General features: G+C 35.0%; 1 protein-coding gene across 1 annotated transcript in view; it reads left to right on the forward strand.

Annotated features, from left to right (window-relative positions):
* Nucleotides 1–21,895, forward strand: part of AHCTF1 (AT-hook containing transcription factor 1) — an 83,920-nt gene that overhangs the window by 23,440 nt on the left and 38,585 nt on the right. Inside the window, exons 5-17 of the mRNA XM_060128289.1 lie at nt 388–595; nt 2,243–2,359; nt 3,688–3,772; nt 5,099–5,249; nt 6,580–6,712; nt 6,827–7,008; nt 7,430–7,491; nt 8,417–8,545; nt 15,881–15,971; nt 17,047–17,136; nt 19,485–19,625; nt 20,294–20,398; nt 21,261–21,354. Coding sequence (XP_059984272.1) covers nt 388–595; nt 2,243–2,359; nt 3,688–3,772; nt 5,099–5,249; nt 6,580–6,712; nt 6,827–7,008; nt 7,430–7,491; nt 8,417–8,545; nt 15,881–15,971; nt 17,047–17,136; nt 19,485–19,625; nt 20,294–20,398; nt 21,261–21,354 — 1,588 coding nt within the window. The remainder of the gene's footprint in view (nt 1–387; nt 596–2,242; nt 2,360–3,687; nt 3,773–5,098; nt 5,250–6,579; nt 6,713–6,826; nt 7,009–7,429; nt 7,492–8,416; nt 8,546–15,880; nt 15,972–17,046; nt 17,137–19,484; nt 19,626–20,293; nt 20,399–21,260; nt 21,355–21,895) is intronic.

Genomic DNA, 21,895 nt, shown 5'->3' on the forward strand with positions numbered 1-21,895 from the left:
TCTTATATATTTTCTGCTTCTGACTTGGAACCAGCCATTCTCCAAGGGGAATATTTAGGTTGTTAGTTGTAAATTTGAATAAAGAAACCATCAGCTTTATTTATGATTGTTAAGGAAATTGTTTAATTCTTTTAAAATAAAGAGTCTACTTTAGATAATATTTGATGTGTACTATGAGATTTTTAAGAAATTATACAATAAATATACTTCGAAAATTATAGCATTTAAAATAAAGGCAGTTATTTTATAGTTCAGTATGCTTTGTTATCACTAATCTTATTTTAATTGACCCCAGTAGTTTTCAGTTGCTGCTTGAATAATGGGCAACACACTTGCTTTTATGATGTTTATAGTTTGTTAATCTTACTTGTCTTATTTATTTTTTAGACCTTGAAGTTATAACTGGTATCCCAGCTGAAGTACCACACATCAGAGAAAATGTGATACAAGAGGGACGCCATCTGTGTTTTCAATTAGTAAGCCCATCAGGAACAGCTGTTTCAACCCTTAGTTACATAAACCGGACAAATCAGCTTGCTGTTGGTTTTTCTGATGGGTATCTAGCACTTTGGAATATGAAAAGCATGAAAAGAGAGTAAGTACAACTTTTTCTCTTCGATTATGTGATTATTGGTAATTTCTTTGTGAATGTAACTTGTTCTCAATTACTAATATTTAAAAATTAACATAAACAGGAAAAGATAGGATAATGATTGAATGACTGTAATTTTCCATTGCATTAAATTATAACTTTGTATAATAAAGGAGTGACCTAGCACATGAATTTCGGTTGATTCAGTATATTTAAAAGGCATTTCAGGGAATTTCCTGGTGGTCCAGTGATTAGCACTCTGTGCTTTCACTGCTGTAGCCCGGATTCAGTCCCTTGTCGGGGAACTAAGGTCCTGCAAGCAATGTGGCTCGGCCAGGGGAAATAAAGGCATTGCAGTCATTGTGGTGTTCAATTTGCTAGTAACTATGACTATATTAAGATAAACTATGTATTTGTATAGTATGAATTCTTCAGAAGTACTTTTCTACATAACCATATGTGTAAGGTAGTTTAATAGTAGTAGTTCTCAGTTCACAGAAAAACAAAAGCTTTTTTAAAAAGTTACAAAATACTGTGTTAAAAATTTTTTATGCTGTCAAAAACTTCCCCCAAGTATAATTATATTGATACTTTTCTATTAATCTTTATGTTGTTAAAATTGCTGAGGAATTGACTCTTTATTGAGGGAGGTAAGGCACTATAGGTTTTAAGTCTAATCTCTGTTAAGAGTTAAGTAGATATCTATTTGTCTCTTAAGTTGTCAATTTAATATTTATTTCTTCTTTTTTCTTCCAAGTAATATTGGAATATTTTCTTGAGTAATTTTTCTTGCAAATGAGTCAACAAAATATTCACCCTTCCAAACTTCCTGCTCAGTTCGTCTCACCAACAAATTGGTACCTCCTTGGCTGTGTTTGGTTATAAATATTTGCCAAGTTTGAAGTGAAGGCAAAAGAGAGAGGTAGAAAATAAAGATTCTCACCTATACCCATTTTTTACTGTTGGGTTCTTTGATGATATTAGAGTGTTACTAGCCCCTTAAGTAAACATTAACGGTCCTTGCACCTCCTCAAAGTCAAATTTTTCTGCAAAGTGCCAGTGATGAAGTGGCAATGCTATTGCCTAGTAGCTCCCTATGGGAAGTCCATCTCAACTCTCTTTGTTGATACCTTTTTATCAGCTCTTGTTTTTGCATAGCTCCCAAAGGAGTGCCTGGAGAACCTGGCTTTTACAGTGTTTTCTTTAGCACTATCATCCTTCACTGATCATGCTTTTCCAAAGGGTTTGTGAGAACTCTTCAGATTCTAACTCATTCTGTTGTCGTAATGGGAAATTGACTCTAAACCCAAGCAGCTGAAATAGAGTGTTGTGGCAGTATTTCATCTCTTTCTAGAGTACCTGTTATTGGGGAACAGTACATCGTGGCATACGTTTACATGCCTGGAAGGACTAGTTCACACATGTGTATATGCATGTGCTTTAGTAATTTTAACCCTTCCCAGTTCTACCTGGGAGATGGGGTGCCATGCTCATTGTCTTGATGTCTTGTACCCTGTGTATTTTTGAAGATAAGACGATTGTATGAACAGCAGTTGCTCTAACCCAGATTCTTACATGAGGCATCTTCTTCCTTTTCATGAAATTATAACTTAAAAGTATGAAGTGTACTGATATTTGTGCCTGTTATAGATACTACACACAGTTGGAAGGTGGAAGAGTTCCTGTATATGCTGTCACTTTTCAAGAACCTGAGAACGATCCTCGTAATTGCTGTTACTTGTGGGCTGTTCAGTCTACACAAGATAGGTAAGTGTGATACATGTGGTTTTAAATATTTGTCAGGAATGGAGTAGCAGTTAATTTCTTTTGCAAAGCTTTGTACTGTGTTGTCCCTTTTTAGTGAAAGTGACATAAATTCAGTGAATTAGAAAGTGGTAGTTGAAATGACTTTAAAAGGGAAATGATTATTTCTGCATGTTTGAGTAATGCTGAGATATCAGTAAGAAGAAATTGTGCTTACTTGACCTGTTTAGGTGTTATTTCAGAGAGTAAGCCAATACACATGAGTAGGCAATTTCTTATTCCTTAGGCAATTTTTATGGCCTTCTATGTTCTCTCATAAGAACATTTTTTCTCTTTTATAATCTCATTCCTTTTTTCTCTTTGTTGTGTATGTATTTGTACTGTGTTCTCTAGTCCCTCTGCTTGCCTTTTGCAGTATATCTTTAGGGTTAATTCAGTTAATTTTTCCGTCTTTCATAAGCTTTAATTTTATTCCAGCTATAGCTTGTGAGAAATCTTTCCTTTCAATTTAATTTCAAACTGGTTAAGCTTGTTCATTTGCAATGCTAGGACAGTGTAAGTATTGATTTTCTCTTATTTTTCATTGGTGTTTAGTACTTTCTTTGATGATCAATGAAACAGTTAAGTCTGTGGCATAAATGACATGATTTGATAACTGTTCCTAATACTTTCTCTTCCCAAGTCCGTACATGAATTGTGGTCAGCTTGGGTTTTTGTGTTAGATGTCTTCACTTTGAGGTTTTGTCTTACGCTTTAGTGAGTAAGTCAGTGAAGGAAGAATTGATTTGTCACTTTGTCAATCCTGGAGGAAAATAGAGATAAAAATATAGAGACAGCTATTGGGATATTCCTCATTAAGTGAAATCCGTATTTCCATCCATCTGAGTGTAATGTGGGCTGGCAGCAGCTTGAGTAATGTGCCTTGTGAAGGCTCCATGTGGTGAATGAGAAGGGACGTTTATCTGAACAATTTTTGTATCCCATTTATTTTTTCTTCCAGTGTTGCCTAAGTAAAGCACACCTATTGAAGAAAGGGAGAAGGACTATTAAGTAAAGAGTTATAGTCTCAGGCACATAAGATGTCACCTAAAATATGCAAGCAACATAAGCTTTAGTTAATTAGAATCAATAAATAATTAAATCAGTTATTATTTCAAAGGACTACATTTTGTGAAAACAGCCAAGTAAAACTAAATTCTTTACAGTGACCTCAGTTTTGTCACATACACTCAATATTGTATGCAGATTAAATTTATTTGGACAATAAAAAGTGCTTAATGCATTAATATGATATTCAGTATTTCTCCTTAGCTAATTTCTGTTTCTTTCAGTGAAGGGGATGTTTTGAGTTTGCATCTGCTTCAGCTGGCCTTTGGTGACAGAAAGTGTTTGGCATCAGGACAAATTTTATATGAGGTAAATGGTAATGGTAGTATGGGTTCAGAGTACCATTTTGTTCATTGTTTGCCTGTTTTAAGAAACTGAAATGTTATTCTTCTATTCAAGTTAATACCGTATTCGTAATATAATGTGAAAAGTATTAGATTAGGGATCAGGAGACTGGTATTTTACCAAGGTAACAATCTTAAAATCTTCAGGTGTCACTTTCCTCTAAAATGAGGGAATTAGACAAGACAAACTTGTGGCCTAATTGGTAGCCAGGAAAAATAACCCCACTTTCTTGCTCTAAGATAACAAGCAGTAAGCCATGGGGTGACTTTATAGTCTTGTCGCTTGCAATTGTGAAAGAGGGTAAATGCATCTACGTTTTGTATGACTTTTTCTGGCTGAATTCTTGAGGAAATAGTGGGGTCCTGCTAATAGCCATATTTGGTTAGCCATCACATTAACTTCTCTAGAACAGGCTTTCTTAACCTAGTATTTGAGGGTGTGTGTTTGGGTTTTAGGGAATTTGTGAAGTCCCTGAATTACGTGTGGCATCTTCATGATCACAGTGTCCGCGTCGTCCCTCCCCCCGCCCCCCCAATCCTCCAGTTCCACATCTGTGGATTCAACCAATCTCGTATCAAAAATATGCGGGGGGGGGGAGGGAAATTCCAGAGGGTTCCAAAAAGCAAAACTTGAGTTTTCCGTGCCACAGCAACTATTTATGTAGCATTCACATTGTATTAGGTATTATAAGTAATCTAGAAATGATTTAAAGTATACGGGAGGATGTGCGTAGGTTATATGCAAATATTACTCCATTTTATATGAGGGACTTGAGCATCCACAGATTTTGGTATCCGAAGAGGGTCCTGGAACCAGTCCCTCATGGACAGCAAGGGACAACTGTATGCATTTTTCTGGGGAAAAATTCATAGCTTTTGTCAGATTGTTACAGGGATCAGCGAACAAAAATTTAAGGACTACTGTTTTAGAGCAAGAACTTCAGTGAAAACACAGAAGTAGGTTTGCTGGTCTAGAGTATACGTATATATAATTTTAATGCTTAGGTCCAGTTTACCCCCACAACCAGTAGTGCATGAAGGTTCCCGTGTTCAGTAACAGCTTTAGAAGATTTCTTGGTAATATTTTTGGGAGACTAAATTTAGTCTTTTATTTGTGTTTTATGCTATATAAAATTTTAGAACCCTTTTCAATAATTTGTTCTCTTCAGTCTTTTAACTTTTTTGTTTTCTTTGTATTGTAAGAAAACTCTTTTGGAGAACATTTAATTTTAGAATGACTTTTTCCTAGAATCCTATTAGGATATAGATTGCTGTACATTTTCTATTTCAGGGGTTAGAGTACTGTGAAGAAAGATATACACTGGACCTCACAGGTGGCATGTTTCCTTTGAGGGGCCAGACTGGTAATACCAAACTGTTGGGATGCCAAACTGTAGAGAAATTTCGATCTCATGGTGACAGGGAGGAAGGCATGAATGAAGGTTGGTTAAAAGTACTCTTATTATATACCATGTGAATACTTGATTTAAGATTTATCTTGATTTAAGATATATGACAGGTATTGTTTTCTGTAGTTCATTGGAATACTAATTGTGGAATATATTCAGGTCTGTATGAGATATGAGGTATGTCTTGCTCTCCAGATTGCCATGTGTAGAACTCAAGAATTGAATAGATTAAGAAAATGAGAAACCCTTGTATTTTGATCCAGCTCTCAAAACAGACAGACATACAAAAAAAGGTCTCTAGTTGTAACTAGTATGAATAGTCTCTGAATAATGTTTACCTCTGTATTTTTTGAGACGTATACGGCAAACATGCTTTGGTTGCCTTGAATTTTTTGTCTACTTTAGTGTCATTCCTTCTTCCTGGTAAACATCCTGGCATAGTGAAAATTGCATAGATCTTAGAATCCAACCAACATGGATTCAAGTCCCAGCTCTGTCACTAGTTGTAACCTTTCATAAATTATTTAACATTTGTGACTGAGCCTCTTGTTTCCTTACCTGTGAGTGGAATAATACATTTATACCTTCTGCAAAGGGTCGGTTGTGAGGATTGAATGTGATAATGGGATAGTTTTATTTAGTTCTGGGAATGTTCAGTGGGGCCCTGATTTTGTTTGTTCTTACTGGGATTCATTCTCATGGTTAGCTCATTCATTCCAGAGATGGCCTCTGTCCTAGTCCCCGCATCTATATTTGTGATCCATTCTTCACATCCAACTAAACATGTCAAAACAGAACTTATCAAACCCTGTCTCTTATTCCCCACTCACATCTTTTTTATATTCCCTGTTAGTTGTGCCTCAGATTTTTACTTTCCTCTTTCCTTCTATTGATCTCTTAACTTTGTTCCTATCCTTCTAGGCCAGCCACCATCCAGGTACTTATGTCCCCCCACCCCACGCGTTACCATATAGCTGGATCAATCCTTCTCAACTAGAATTCTTCTAAAGAATTAAGCCCTAAAGCCTAAAGGCATCCATTTTAAGTATTGATATTCTCTGGTAGCAGTGATATATTCATGGGAGAATTTTCATTCAAATCGTTTTCTACTTTTCTACCTACAATACCTCAAAGTTGCCAATGAGTACTTTTTAATAAGGTCTTCTTGAAATAGAAAAACAGTCAACATACAATTGAATGAATCTCTTCTTATAGAATAAATGATAGAAATGTGTCTTGACAAATCAAATCAAATATGAATTAAGCCTCTTAATTTATGAGAAAGTCTTGCTCTAATTTTATTTGGGGGATTTATTTTGAGATTATTTATTCTATTTTTAAAGATTATCTTCTTTTCTTTTAGCTTTGTCTCCTGATACCAGTGTTTCAGTCTTTACTTGGCAGGTGAATATATATGGACAGGGAAAGCCTTCTATATATTTGGGGCTTTTCGACATAAATCGTTGGTATCATGCACAAATGCCAGATTCGTTAAGGTATGATTTTTCTCTCTCTCTCTACGTATATGTGTATGTATTTATTTATATATACATATATAGGAATTTTATGTGTAGCAGTTCATTGACCTAATGTGTAAAATTTTCTTTTAGATCAGGAGAATATCTACATAATTGCTCTTATTTTGCATTGTGGTCACTGGATTCTGTTGTAAGTAGGACTTCTTCACATTACATCTTGGATATATTAGTACATGAGAGAAGTTTAAGTCGAGGAGTTCCTCCTTCATATCCACCTCCTGAGCAGTTTTTTAACCCAAGTACTTACAACTTTGGTATGTATTTCTTTAACATTACCTTTTGAGAAAAATAACATGCAAGAGTATGTGTTTGTATTTGTGTTGTGTGTATATGTGTGTATAGTGTATTGTTCATTTCTCATTGTTATTAGTTAGGAAGTTAACTTGATATATGCACACAGGAAGTTTAGTGTTTATATGTTTTATAGAGAAATTATCACTATTTTGAATTTGCTAGAAAAGGTATTAACTATTTCATATTAAGTGCACTTGTGATAAGGTTTGGTATCTTGTTAGGATAGAAATACCTGGACAAATTACTTAAAAATTTATTGTATGTAGTAATTCCATACCTTGCCTAAGAATCTGTTATTAGGATAAATTTTATTGTATTAAAACCATCCCAAATATAATATGTAAGTGGATTTTTTTTTAATCTTTTTTTTTTTTTTTTCAGATGCCACTTGTTTGTTAAACTCAGGAGTTGTTCATATAACTTGTAGTGGTTTTCAGAAGGAGGTAGGTAACATGACAATTTGGACAGAGTGTTTCTTCTTGAACTGAAGTCAGATCATGGATTTAAACTTTACTTAGTGTTATTTATATAAACTATTGTTTCGTCTTAGAAGGTAGCTTCTGCTAGGTTTATGAGATTAGCCGCTAGTAGCATCAGTTACTGACGGCAACCTTCTAGGTTCTAAGGTATTGGGATGTTTTTAGCAGCTTTATATGGATGTTAGCTCCTGAACCCCAGGCAAAAGTAAAGCAGTGCTTTACTGCATCCCTTTTTATCCATCCTCTTAATTCTCTTCCTTCTCAGAAAGCTTATGGGTAAATGAAGTAATGCAAAGAAGATACCTAGCACAGTGGCACAGTGACTGGCCCAGAGTGGGTTATGACTGTATGTTGATAAATGAAGTAATGCAAAGAAAGTACCTAGCACAGTGGCACAGTGACTGGCCCAGAGTGGGTTATGACTGTATGTTGAAAATACTTTTCCAGGAAAACACAAAGTGGCAGACCCTTTAAATGATAATCAGCTAGATGTGGATGAATGCCATATTTATACTTCATATCAGATCTCTTTCACATTAGGCCAAGAGGAATAAACTGCAAGATTTTTCTTTTGTGTATTAAGTTTGTTAAGATCTGTTACCAAGTCTGTCAGCTTTATAGAAGGTAACAGGGTTACCTTACATATAAACAACTTAAAATACCCTTATCAGTAGTATTATTTGTAACTAGCAAGCATTGGTTACCTCAAGAACCTATAAGCACTTTTCCCTGCAAGAAGTACAGAAATGTAGTCTCCCACAATTTTCATTCAGTGCCTTTTAGTTTTATTCAAAATGTTAAGTGTAAAGTAGGGTGATGAGTTTATTAGTTATTCTTAAATTTGATTATTTGAATTGAATAGTGACTGATATTAATCAATCTATTATAGACTTTGACTTTTTTAAAGAAATCAGGACCATCTCTCAATGAAGTCATTCCTGATAGTTACAATCGATGTCTTGCGGCTGGCCTTCTCTCACCAAGACTTATTGATATTCAACCTTCCAGTTTAAGTCAGGTGAGAGATTTTTAACTCTGTTGTTTCTTTTGGATCACATGTTATTAGCTTTCTATTATAACAAAAATCTATTAGATAATTTCTAAAAAAGTAGATTAAGTAGTATAATGCCAACTCTGCAAGTCAGTAGCTGTGGTTCTTGGGTTTGGCTTGAAATTCATACTTGTAGGACCCAATAGGCCTAACTGGCCACCAGGTCTATAGGCTAGGAAACACATCATGGCTGCATCAGGCATGTCATGAGTAGAAGTCATTATAACAGTCGAGGGGCCATTTTCTAGCCCCCAGAGAGAACAGCTTAGGTGCAAGAGAATGAGACCACATGTGTGGAAACCATCTTGACTTAGGTGAATCTCACAGTCTATAGCCACAAATTAGGGTTCCCAATATCAGCTTCCCTGGGAACTCGTTAGAAATGCAAGTTCTTGGTTCCTGCCCTAGAGCTACTGAATCAGAAACTCCAAGAGTAGAGCCCAGCAGTCCGTATTTTAATAAGCCCTTGAGGTGATTTGTGATGGTTTGAGAACCACTGCTCTATAGAAACAAATGTCTTGTGAAAGCCTCTTAGTGAAGATTCCAAGTTCCTGTAAAACACAAGACAGTTATGGGAGTCAGACTTAGTCGTGGAAGCCAAAATCTTAATTTCCTAATGGATATATAAATAAAAATATTGTAAAATCCACTCACAGTTTTTATAGTCCCAATACATTTTACCAGTCAGATGACATTCTTAAGCAGTGTTGCCAAAAAAAAAAAAAAAAAACCAGTGTTGCCTGGTGATAACTTATAATTCACATTTATTTTAACTTGATGTTTGCTAGTAAAATGTGCTTAAAGAAAGTAAACCAATCCCAGGTCATTTTCCTGTGGAGAAGGAGAAAATGTTTTATTAACTTTCCCCTCAAGTAGTTTTGGAATTAAGTTATTTAAATAATTGCAGGTATGTAACATAATGAATTGTTAGGGAAAGAGCCTTTTAAATATCAGACGAAATGTAAATATTGCTGCTGGTGATTTAACACCTGCAGTTGGAATTTAATGCCTTATTTCATAGAAATAAGAGAAATTTTCAATACTATTACCAGGGGATTTTTTTTTTCTTTCTCTCCCCCCTCTCCTTTTATATTACTGTACTGAGCAAATATTCACTGTGCAGTCATGTACAGTTGTCCCTCTGTATCCACAAGGGATTGGTTCCTGGACCCCCACAGATACCAGATTTCAAGGATGCTCTAGTACCTTATGTAAAATGGCATAGTATATGCATGTAACCTATGCACACCCACCCAAGTACTTCAAATCATCTCTAGATTAAAGTACTTAGTACAGCGTACATGCTATATAAGTAGTTGCTGGCACATGACAAATTCAAGTTTTGTTTTTTGGAACTTTCTGGAATTTTTTTCCCCTGAATGTTTTCTGTCTGCAGTTGGTTGTATTGTGGATGAGGAACTGACTGTGGATATGTACATAAACATTGTCTTATATAACTTTAGTTTTTTCCTGGAGTTTCCAGATGGCCTTAACAAAAACCCAAAAACCCTTGCCTAGCCTGTCATTCACACAACCTTAATTTTTTTCTTTTCAGTTTGTTTTTGCTCTGTGTAGAACCCCATTAGACAAATGTTGACTGTCTGAGTTGATCTTAGGTTAACTTATGTTTGCTTTCCAACTGTTTGTCTCATTTGCCTCTGATTTTATTTTCTGGGAGATTTCTTCATCTTCCTTTCTTTCTTTTAGATTTTAAAAATTTAGCCCCAATTTAAAATTTCTGTGAGCTCTTACTCTTTGATCATCCTTTTTTCATAGTATTCTGTTCTATTTTATGGATGAAATATCTTCTCCTAGCTATGTATGTTTCAGGTTTTATTTAGTTCCATGAATTATCTCTATTTTCTCTGGAGTTATTTTTATTATTGTAGTCTTTCTGATCTGGTGGCTATCCTTAAATGTTTGGTGGTTCTTAGTTATCTTTTCATATGTTAAGTGAGTCAGTAACAGATTATAAACTGTCTTTTGTGTATTTTGTGTGGATAGAGTTCATCCAGAGGTATCTTTTACTTTAGGAAGATAGATTGGATATGCACCATTTTAGTTGAGAAACGCAGATTTTTTTTCTGGGACTATTCAGTGTCTCCAGAGATCTGTCAGGCTGGCTCCACAGTTCTTTGCTGCAGGGTAACAGAAGGGTGGGGACTGTCTGTTCTAGATACTAAGTTTGAACCTGTTGCCTGTATTCAGTCCCATGTTTGATCACTCTTTAACCCACTTTCCTCTGTACCTGGATTCTCCAAGAACTTAACCTGATAGGATTCTGAGAGCCAAACTGGCTCTATTCTCATCTATAGTTCCCCTCTGTGGGGACTCTAGGACGTGGTTTCCTTCACACTGCTAAGTCAGTCACCTTTCCTCTGCTTAGTACTGCTTTTCAAAAATTTTGTTGAGCTGTCTTATCCCATGATGCCTTCCCTTCTCTTTTCTTTGTCCTTGTTGATTTATACCTTTTTTGACTCTTTACCATCGTTTTAGTGAGACCCAGTGATGATGTAGGGGTAGGAAATAAAGGCTGTGGTGTGATGTTCCATTTTTAGACACAAATAACAAGGATTGTTTTTTTTAAGAGAAGCCTGTTTGGAGACCGGAGCACTTTACGAGAAAGCCTCATTCTTCCATCAGCTGGATCACGTCCAAAATATTTCATCTGAATTTCTTGGCCAACTTCTAATCCTAAAGCAGTGGGATGTTTAATCTTCCGTTGATCATGTTGTGTGTTATGAAGCAGTGCTGCAGTCATATTTGGATATAGTTTAACCATTACTCAGTGTCTCTGATTTCAGTTATTGTGGCGGTGTACACTGCTCCCGTTTCTAACTGCTGCTCTTGATCATCTTCGCAGATTTCGGGAATGAAGTCTCTTGCTTCATGCATAGCACTGGATGTTGGTACAAATACAGAAAACGTTTCTTCATCCACCTGACTAATAGTTACTCCTGTTTCAGCCTGAAGTTATTTTTAATTGATATCCACCTGGTCCAACAAATTTTGCTCACTTTAGTAATGGAACCTGAACAGTTTCTACAACAGGTCCACTTTCTTTTCTAGATGCTCGAGGTTTTGAAATAGTTTTGTTCATAATCTTCTTTTGTTCATTGCGAGTAGCATGATCTTTTTAGCCCATCTGTTTGGTGCATGTTCTAGCAGAATTGTTAATATGTTGTGTAGAAGAAATCTCTTCTGTCTAATGGTCCCTGGATAATCTGTGGGCTGTGCATTTGCATTTAAGCTAGCAGGCTTCCATTCCCCTCCCCTCCAAGAAAACAAAATTGAAAACACAAGATTCAAAATGGCTTTATGCAGCTCTGAATTAGATTTATTAAAAGACCTCAGGTAAATTTTGCCCTGGTGGCCCTGCTCATAGGGCCCTTTGGTCAGGAAATGAAACTGACTATCCTTCCCTGCCAAAGGCTCCAAATTAGTATTGTGTGGGAACTGTTTATCATCCTTAAGGAGTTGGGCACTTTAAGTGCTCTATTTAATTTTTTTACTTTAGGGAATTAATACTGATTCCTCCCCACCCCCACTGCCATTATACATTATCAAGTTTAGTTAAAGCAATGATATCTAAGTTTTAAAAAGAAAAGTGAAACTAGAAAAAAATTACCTGTAACTCAACCATGTTAATGAAACAGCATTTAATGTTTTCTGTGATTATTTTGAATCTGTTAATCCAACCCTTGTTGTTTTTTCCACTTATATAGATAATACATGAATAATTTGAATTGAGAAAATTGACTAAAGTATATGGAAGTATGCAAATATTGGCATTTTGTTGACTTTTTCCATGTATCTTCTTTAAAACTTTATTCCTAGAATAGACTAAATTGAGCTGAATTGGTTAGTGATGCGTACACAGAGGTAAAACAAAAAGAAAAGCAACACTCTTGAACTGTTGGTGGGAATGTGAATTGGTTCAGCCACTATGGAGAACAGTATGGAGGTTCCTTAAAAAACTACAAATAGAACTACCATATACCCAGCAATCCCACTACTGGGCATATACCCTGAGAAAACCAAAATTCAAAAAGAGTCATGTACCAAAATGTTCATTGCAGCTCTATTTACAATAGCCCAGAGATGGAAACAACCTAAGTGCCCATCATCGGATGAATGGATAAAGAAGATGTGGCACATATATACAATGGAATATTACTCAGCCATAAAAAGAAACGAAATTGAGCTATTTGTAATGAGGTGGATAGACCTAGAGTCTGTCATACAAAGTGAAGTAAGTCAGAAAGAAAAAGACAGATACTGTATGCTAACACATATATATGGAATTTAAGGGAAAAAAATGTCATGAAGAACCTAGGGGTAAGACAGGAATAAAGATGCAGACCTACTGGAGAATGGACTTGAGGATATGGGGAGGGGGAAGGGTGAGCTGTGACAGGGCGAGAGAGAGTCATGGACATATACACACTAACAAACGTAAGGTAGATAGCTAGTGGGAAGCAGCCGCATGGCACAGGGATATTGGCTCCGTGCTTTGTGACAGCCTGGAGGGGTGGAATAGGGAGGGTGGGAGGGAGACAGACGCAAGAGGGAAGACATATGGGAACATAGGTATATGTATAACTGATTCACTTTGTTGTAAAGCAGAAACTAACACACCATTGTAAAGCAATTATACCCCAATAAAGATGTTAAAAAAAAAAAAAAAGATTCCTAGGGTTTCCCTGGTGGCTCAGTGGTTAAGAATCCGCCTGCCAATGCAGGGCACACGGGTTTGAGCCCTGGTCTGGGAAGATCCCATATGCCACTGAGCAACTAAGCCTGTGTGCCACAACTACTGAGGCTGCGCTCTAGAGCCCGAGTGCCACAACTGCTGAAGCCCACCCGCCTAGAGCCCATGCTCTGCAACAGGAGAAGCCACCGTGATGAGAGGCCCATGCACCGCAATGAAGAGTAGCCCCCGCTCGCCGCAACTAGAGAATGCCCGCGCGCAGCAACGAAGACCCAGCGCAGCCAAAAAAAAAAAAGAAGTGATTGCTACAAAAGGCTGGGGAGTGGTTACCAGGGGGGATGGCAGGAGTGAGTGGGATTTGCTTTTGATCAGGTAGGAGGAGACAGGGCTTCTGGGAAGTATTCTCAATCTAGACTTGGGCCATAGTTTGATCAGTGTCCACTTGGTAATTATTTGTTAGTTGTATGTATGGTATATGGACTTTTTGATATGTATACTTTCCTGTATCTCTTTATCCCTCCATATACGTGAAAAGGATGATATATATGTAATTTCATATATTGTTGTCAGGATTTGTTCTTCTGTTGATTACGTATTTGTAGGTTTTACCTTTTTTCTTATTGGGTTGTCTTTATAGAAATTCTTTATTAAAATATGTAGGTATTTATCCTGTTGTAAATCTTACACATATTTCCCCCATCATTTGCTCTTCACTGTTTTATGGTCTCTCTTACCACATTCAAAATAATATTTTTAGAGTCAAATGCATTTTATAGCTCTGGCTTAAAAAAATTTTCCTAACACCTAAATGTTTCTTTAACATTTAAGGCTATAATTCATTTTTGTGTGTCATATAAGGTAAAGGTACATTTTTCTTTTTGCCAGATGATTAGTCCAGCTGTGCTATACCGTTTGTGAAACAGAACCCATAATATCCTTTTATCATGCTACTGAAATACCACCTTTATCTGATATTATATGTCCATATCTACTGGGTTCTATTTCCAGGTTTTTATCTTGTTTCATAAATCTGGTTACCTATTTCTATACCATTTTAATATACTGCTTTGATATTTGGTAATGCAGTCTCTTTTTAATCTATAATTTTTGAAAATTCATAGGCAGTTCTTTTTTATTAATTATAAGATGGTTTTATCCAGTGCTTCTGTTGGAAATCTTTTGGGAATTTTATTATATTCACATGTTAATTTGGGGGAGAATTGGCATTTTTATAATCATCTAGGTATAAATGGTATATCTTTCCAATTATTTAGGGTTTGTTTTACATCTATCAGTAAGAGTTTATGATTATTTTCTAGTGGGTTTCTTTCTATTTTTATCCCTAAGTGTTTTGTAGTATTTTTATGAGTAGACCATTTTCCCTATGTTCATTTCTAGATGGAGTTGATTTTTGTATATTCATTTGGTATCCACTTAACTAAATTAGAATATCTTAGATTTTCAAGGTATGCAACCATCAGCAAATATAGGCTTTCCGCGCCCCCCCCATTTTTGTTTATTACTTTATTTTCTCATGGCATTTGGTAGAACCTCTACAAACCATAGAAAAATAATTGTACTAGCAGACATCCTTGTTTTGTCCCTGATTTTAATGTAAATTGTTCTGATGAATCTCCATTTAGAATCATGCTATTTTTAGTTTTGGAGAATTTTTATCATATTGTAGCTCCCTCTTCCTGTTTAACTTATCTATTTATTCATATGATTCCTTTTTTAAAAAGTTTTTGCTGCTGTAGTGAATGAAATTCATAGATTCTTAAACGAGATGTATAATGCTTTTTTAAAAAACAGTGTTGTTGAGATTTAATTCATATACCATTCAGTTCAGTGGTTTTTAGTATATTTATGGAGTTGTACAACTATCACAACATTAAATTTTAGAGCATTTTTATCACCTTCCCCCAAACCCCATACCCATTAGTAGTCAATTCCTTTTCCTCCCTTCTCTCTCCTAGCCTTTGGTAACTACTAATCTACTCTCCGTCTATAGATTTACTTGTACTAGACATTTCATACAAATGGAATCAAATAATATATGGCCTTTTGTGACTGACTTCTTTGACTTGGCACAGTGTTTTTCAAGGTTCATTCATGTTGGAGCATGTATCAGTACTTCATCCCATTTTCTGGCTGTGTAATATTCCACTGTACGATATACTACATTTTATTTATCTGTTCTTCAGTTGAAGGGCATTTTGGTTATTCTCATTTTTGGCTATTATGAATAATGCTGCTTCATGTACACTTTTTGTGTGGACATGTGTTTTTATATCTCTTGCGTGTGTACCTAGGTGTGGAATTGCTGGGTCATTTGGTAACTCTCTGTTTAAGCTTTTGAGAAACTACCAGACCAAACTGGCTGTCCCATTTTACATTCCCACCAGCAGTGTATGAGGATTTTCTGCACCATCACCAATGCTTCTTACCTTGTGTATAGCCATCCTAGTGAATCATAATGATTTTTAATCCTTTTAAAATTTGTGTTCTGAACTAGAACTTGCTGCCTCTGTCTCTGATCACATATCCTTTCTTTTCTTTCTTTCTTTTTTTTTTTTTAACACATCGTTTAGGAAGAACAGTTAGAAGCTATATTGTCAGCAGCAATCCAGACAAGTTCTCTGGGACTTTTGACTGGATGTATCAAAAGGTGGATAACAGAAGGTAAGATTATGATTTTTAACAATTAAAAACTACTTTCGTATTTTTAAAACTATCAATTCACTGTTTTGTGGGGGGTTAAGTTAAACTTTATTTTGAGATAATTGTAGGTTCATGTGCAGTTGTAAGACATTTACAGTGTACCTTTACCCCCATGAATGATAAGATCTGGCAAGTCTCTAATATTATATCACACCCAGGACCTCTCTTGTTGCCCTTTCATAGCCATGCCTACTACCCCCGGCCGCCACCCCATTCCTAATGCCTGGCACCCATTCATTTATTGTCTATTTCTGTAATTCTGTCATTTCAAAAATGTTCATAAATGGAATCCTACAGTACGTAACCTTTTAGGATTGGCTCTTTTTCACTCAAAAATTTTCTGGGGATTCATTCAAGTTGTGTGTATTACTCTCTTTATAAACACACACTTCACACACACACATTGTTTTTGTTCTGACCATTTGAGAATAAGTTGAAGGCATCATGCTTCTTTACTGAAATACTTCGATATATTCCTTCTAAGAACAAGAATATTCACTTAAAAAAACACTTTTTAGTTATAAAAATCAAGAAAGCTAATATTGATGCATGCTGTTGTCTAATCTGTAGACCTTATTGGAATCTCACTAATTGTCCTAATGTCCTTTGTAACATTTTTAGGGAGGGGGAATTCAGAATCCAATCCAGAATGTATTTTGTATTTAGTTTTCAGGTCTTTTTAAATCTCTCTTAATCTTGTATAATTCTTAAGCAATTGTCTTTGAAGAAAGTTACATTTTTAAAGAATATGGGCAGTATTATTTTGTAGCCTGCCTATCAGTTTGTGTTTGTTGATCTTTCCTCATGATTAGATTCACATTTTACAGTTTTACAGCAGTGTTATGTAAATTGATGTGCTCCCTGAAGTGATACCCTGAAGGTACATGTTACCAGTTTGTCTCCATTAATGTTGATGTTAAGGGCGCTCACTTGGTTAGGGTGGTTTCTGTCAAGTTTCTCCACTGAAAAGTTTCTAATTTTTTTTTTTGTAATTAATAATCATTCTCTATTTTTCCCTTTCATATTTACAAATAAGAACAACCAAATTCTGCTGCTAATTTGCGCTTTGTTCTTGAATGGACATGGAATAAAGCGGTTCTCACAAAAGAGGAATTTGACAGACTATGTAAGTAGTATATTAAAAAACTAATCTTGGGTTATGTTTTCAGTATATAGCAATAATAATTTTTAATCATTTTGAAGTTGCAAACTCTTTAAAGAAGTCCCAGAAGGAAACTTATTTCTTTTTACATTAGCGTGACAGGGTTTTTCAACAGATCGTTTATTTTTTTGTTTGTTTATTTTTTTATTTTTTAAATGAGCATGTGTTAGCTTTAATAAAACAATAAAAAATCCCACATTGAAAAATGTCAACTTCATATTACTTATTCATGTAATCCTTTGCAATCATCATGGATAATTTGAGATGGACTCTCCTTAAATTCAGCAGATCATTTAAATTGGCAGCATGTTAGGTATGTCCACAATAGCAAGTTTCAGAATTATAGCTTAATTATCTTTTGATCTTAGACATTTAATTTATAAAATATGTTAATGATGGAATAAAGAGAATATGCCAGTTAACTTCTGAGCTTTATTCATTTTCCATTTAAAATATTTATGAAGCTAAATAGCAGGGCAAAAACTCAATCACCTGTCTTCTACTAACAGATGTCATTAGTCATTATCTAGTCTTGTTTATTAGTGAATTGTACACTTTGAGTTTTCTTGTATTCTGTGAATATTAGCCCATTATGCCCAACTAGTGCAAAAATAATGTTAAAGGTAAATATATGATTGCCCTGTACATGAAAGTAAAATTTAAGTTTATTTAGAAGTATATATGTATTTGTTATTAGTATTATTATGTCATGATGAATGAACAAATTGGACTTATTTAAAAAGTTATTCTTAGTAGAGGATTTTTAAACCAACAAAATTTGATAGGAGTACATGGAGTTCTGTATAGTATTTTTAGGGTGTACTTAAATGAAATTGTAAACATGAAATAAGTAATTTTAAATATTTCAGTAATCGTTGTACATTTGAAGTGTGGAACACCTGATAATTCAGAATCAGGGTGAAAAAAATATTTTTTTGAGAGGAAAATGTTTTCAGGGCTGATTACGTAAGTTATGTAAAAAAAAATTCAACTTGGGAATTCCCTGGTGGTCCAGTGGTTAGGACTCAGTGCTTTCACTGTGGGGGCCTGAGTTTGATCCCTGGTCAGGGAACTAAGATCCCCCAAGCCATGTGGCTTGGCCAAAAAAAAAAATTCGACTCAGTTCATAAATTGTATGCTTTTATTATGCTTTGAGCATAATGTGGTGTTTCAGGGTTGAACTTGGTAGCTCAGCCATTATTATTACTGCTTTGAGCTTTATTACTGTTATTATTATTTTTTTTAACTAAGAATAATTAAAATACAAAGTATAATAGTTTTTTAAATGTATTGGAAGTAAAGCAAATGATTTGAGGAGGTATTCAGAATTAAGGTATTTGTTTTCTGGTCAAATCACACATAATTATTAATGTAATTAAATCTTATCTAAAACAGTGTAACCAATAGCTGCTAAAATAGCTTCTCCCAAAAGTGCATTTGTAAACTCAACCTTGAGTTTGAAATGAGAGGACAACCGAGTCTACAGTGCATTCATTGTAGAAAGCATGCAATTATATTGTAATAGGTCTCTATCTGAGTCTTAATTTCATTGTCTCACTTTTGAAGACTGGCGCTGAAAGAAAGAGTTCTTATCAAATAATAATCACAAAACAACATAATACATAAAAGGTCTGATATAAAAGATTTATTTGAAGGAGAAGCATTTAATGAATATAACTGATTTCTAGTGAATCTGAAGTTGAATCTATATCACTTTCCTCTGTGCTCACCTATTGCTTACCTCATTCTATATTTTTATTTTATTATTATTTTTAATTATTATTATTTTTTGGCTGCAGTGGGTCTTCGTCGTTGCGCACAGACCTTCTCTAGTTGTGGCGAGTGGGGGCTACTCTTCGTTGCAGTGCGCGGGCTTCTCGTTGCAGTGGCTTCTCTTGTGGAGCACGGGCTCTAGGCGCGTGGGCTTCAGTAGTTGTGGCTTGCGGGCTTCAGTAGTTGTGGCTTGCGGGCTTTACAGCGCAGGCTCAGTTGTGGCACACGGGCTTAGTTGCTCCGTGGCATGTGGGATCTTCCCGGACCAGGGCTCGAGCCCTGTCCCGTGCATTGGCAGGCGGATTCTTAACCACTGCGCCACCAGGGAAGTCTCATTCTACATTTTTAAAAAATAAAAATTTGTATTTGTATCTGCCTTTCTAGATTCCTTGAGGGTATTTGTCATTTGAAGCTTGTCTTTGTAGATCTCATATAGAATAATTCTCTGGTTAATAGGAATTTGATATGTTTTGCATTTGTGACTTTAGTTAATTCAGATGTACTGTGTCAAAACTAATCTTACATTTTATCCTTGAAAGGTGCGCCATTATTTGATGGTTCGTGTCGTTTCATCGATCCACAAACTATACAGTCTCTCCAGCAGTGCCATTTACTTCTTAGCAACCTTAATATAGTCTTAAGCTGTTTTGCAGCTGAGGCCCAAGAGATCACCGAGAGAGGTGTGCTATTTGTCTTATATAAATGAGTGTTTCATTGACTTTTACTTCTTGACTTCGAGAAAGAATACATTTCCTATGTATTAGATGGATTACTGGGCAAACAGGCCATCATTTCTCAAATGCTGGGATTTTTTTTTTTTTTTTTTTAATGAAAAGCTACAGAATGTTATTAGATGTGCCATGAGCTGATGATTAAATAAGGTTGGGAAATTTGGGGATTAAGGATTGTTAAGATAGTGTACTAATGGTAGAATTTCAGATTTTTTAATTATATGTAAGTTTTTATTCATAGAGTTGGTCATTGTAATTTTTCTCCTCTGTTTTGCCATTTAAACAAAATAGCCAGTTTCGTCTAAAGGCCTGGTTTGAACAACCTGTATGATGATACTGTACTAGTTTGTTTTAATGTAAAAATCTGACTACTGAAATTAGATAAATGGAAGTATAGCTAATATAGAAGCATACGTACCTAAAGTGTCTATTTTAGTCAATGAGTTAGTTTAGCATTTTGGAGATTATTTGTTCAAGCTAAGTTTGTTTAAAAATACATACATATTGCTTAAAATCACCAAGTAATTAATTACTTTTTTTGAAAACTATTGAGTGCCTTGATTTTTCATTTGTGGTTGATAAATTGAAAGCTAACAACAGATTTTAACTCTTTGCAGGTCTTATGGATTTAAGCAATAAGTATATGGTTACCCAGCTCATCTGTCAATATGCACAAGTGGTTCTTTGGTTCTCTCATTCTGGGCTTTTACCAGAGGGCTTAGGTAAAATATTTACCTAATCTATAAATATTAACATTGGAACATTCTTAAATCTTTATAATTTTGTTGTTCTGTTGTAGGATTCCTTTCTTATACCACCTCACTTATGTTTTCTTGTATTCTTCTTTTCTTACATTCTTCCCTACTTTGTACCTTCAGTGCTTCATCCCATGCCTGATACACATGTGTTCCATACATGTTTATTGGGTTAAAAGGAAAGAATATTTGCTGAAACATGGCTTCTGAAGATGGGTTCAATGATATCACTGGCTATAATTTAGATCCATAGAACTATGAATTTTATAATCTAATTTGTCCATCTTTTTCTCTTAAGTGTTCTTTTAATATGGTTATTAACCAGTATTACTAGCCATCAGTTAAATACTCTCTTTATCTAATAACTCATCTAATACCAAGAATTAGAGAATTTGACTTACTATATTTGTTTAGAACAAAAGTATCCAACTTCTCGCATTTCCAGGATACACAGACTTAGAAGTGCTTCTGCCATTGTGCATACTTACTGTTGATCTTATTCTTTCATAATTCTCTTAGAGTTTTACTTGAACTTGCTTGCTTTTAAATTATCATTTGTGCCTAAGGGAGTAAAATCATTTTCTAGAATAGCTTTTCCATGGTTTTAAGCCAGCTTCCTTTTGTTACAAGACTTTTATGGGAGACTCAGTTTTCTTATTTGTGCATCTATTAATAAAGGTGTGCAGTGTTCTTTTATTACTTTAAGAAGCCTGCAAATTGAACAACATTACAAAATTATAGTAAAATATCATTGTATGTAACTTTAAGTATTTGGGGGATATTTTGGAAATATTACTAGCTTTTCTTCTAACTCTTAAAAAACATCTAGATGATGCTGTGCAGTTGTCAAGGTTATGCTACAACTACCCTGTAATTCAGAACTACTACACCAGTCGTCGACAGAAGTGTGAGCGTTCATCAAGGTATAGTACATCCAGAACCTTCAAAAACTATTTTAGAAGTTACTTGTGTAAGAAGTTAAAGCTTTCTCAGAACAGAATTCATCATGTTATAAAACGATTAAATGGGTGGAATTCTCAGTAAAGTATATGAATTTGTCACCAGCATTACTATTTTAGTTGTAATGTTTGCCTTGACCTAATGGTTACACCTTTATTTTAGAACTTGAGAATAGCTGTTTATTATTTCCTAAATAAAACTATTTACCACATGATTGATTTATTGGAGGAGATTCTATAATTTATGCATGTATTTTTCCTGAGAATTCTTACACAGAAAAAGACTAGAAGCAACTGTTTATTAAAGCATAAAATATATATCACGTTAGTTATTTTACATTATTTTTCCATTACCATTTGCATTTCAGCACTTCAACCACTTTTTTCTTTATTTCCTTTATTTCTCTTTTCTTTAAATACATACTCCCCCCTTCCCTTTAAATACATATGTAGTTGGTTCCTTTGAAATAAATATATAGAAGTAATAGAAGAAAAAAGAGGAGTG

Source organism: Lagenorhynchus albirostris, chromosome 2, assembly GCF_949774975.1.
Source record: "Lagenorhynchus albirostris chromosome 2, mLagAlb1.1, whole genome shotgun sequence".
In the NCBI taxonomy this organism is placed as follows: domain Eukaryota; kingdom Metazoa; phylum Chordata; class Mammalia; order Artiodactyla; family Delphinidae; genus Lagenorhynchus; species Lagenorhynchus albirostris.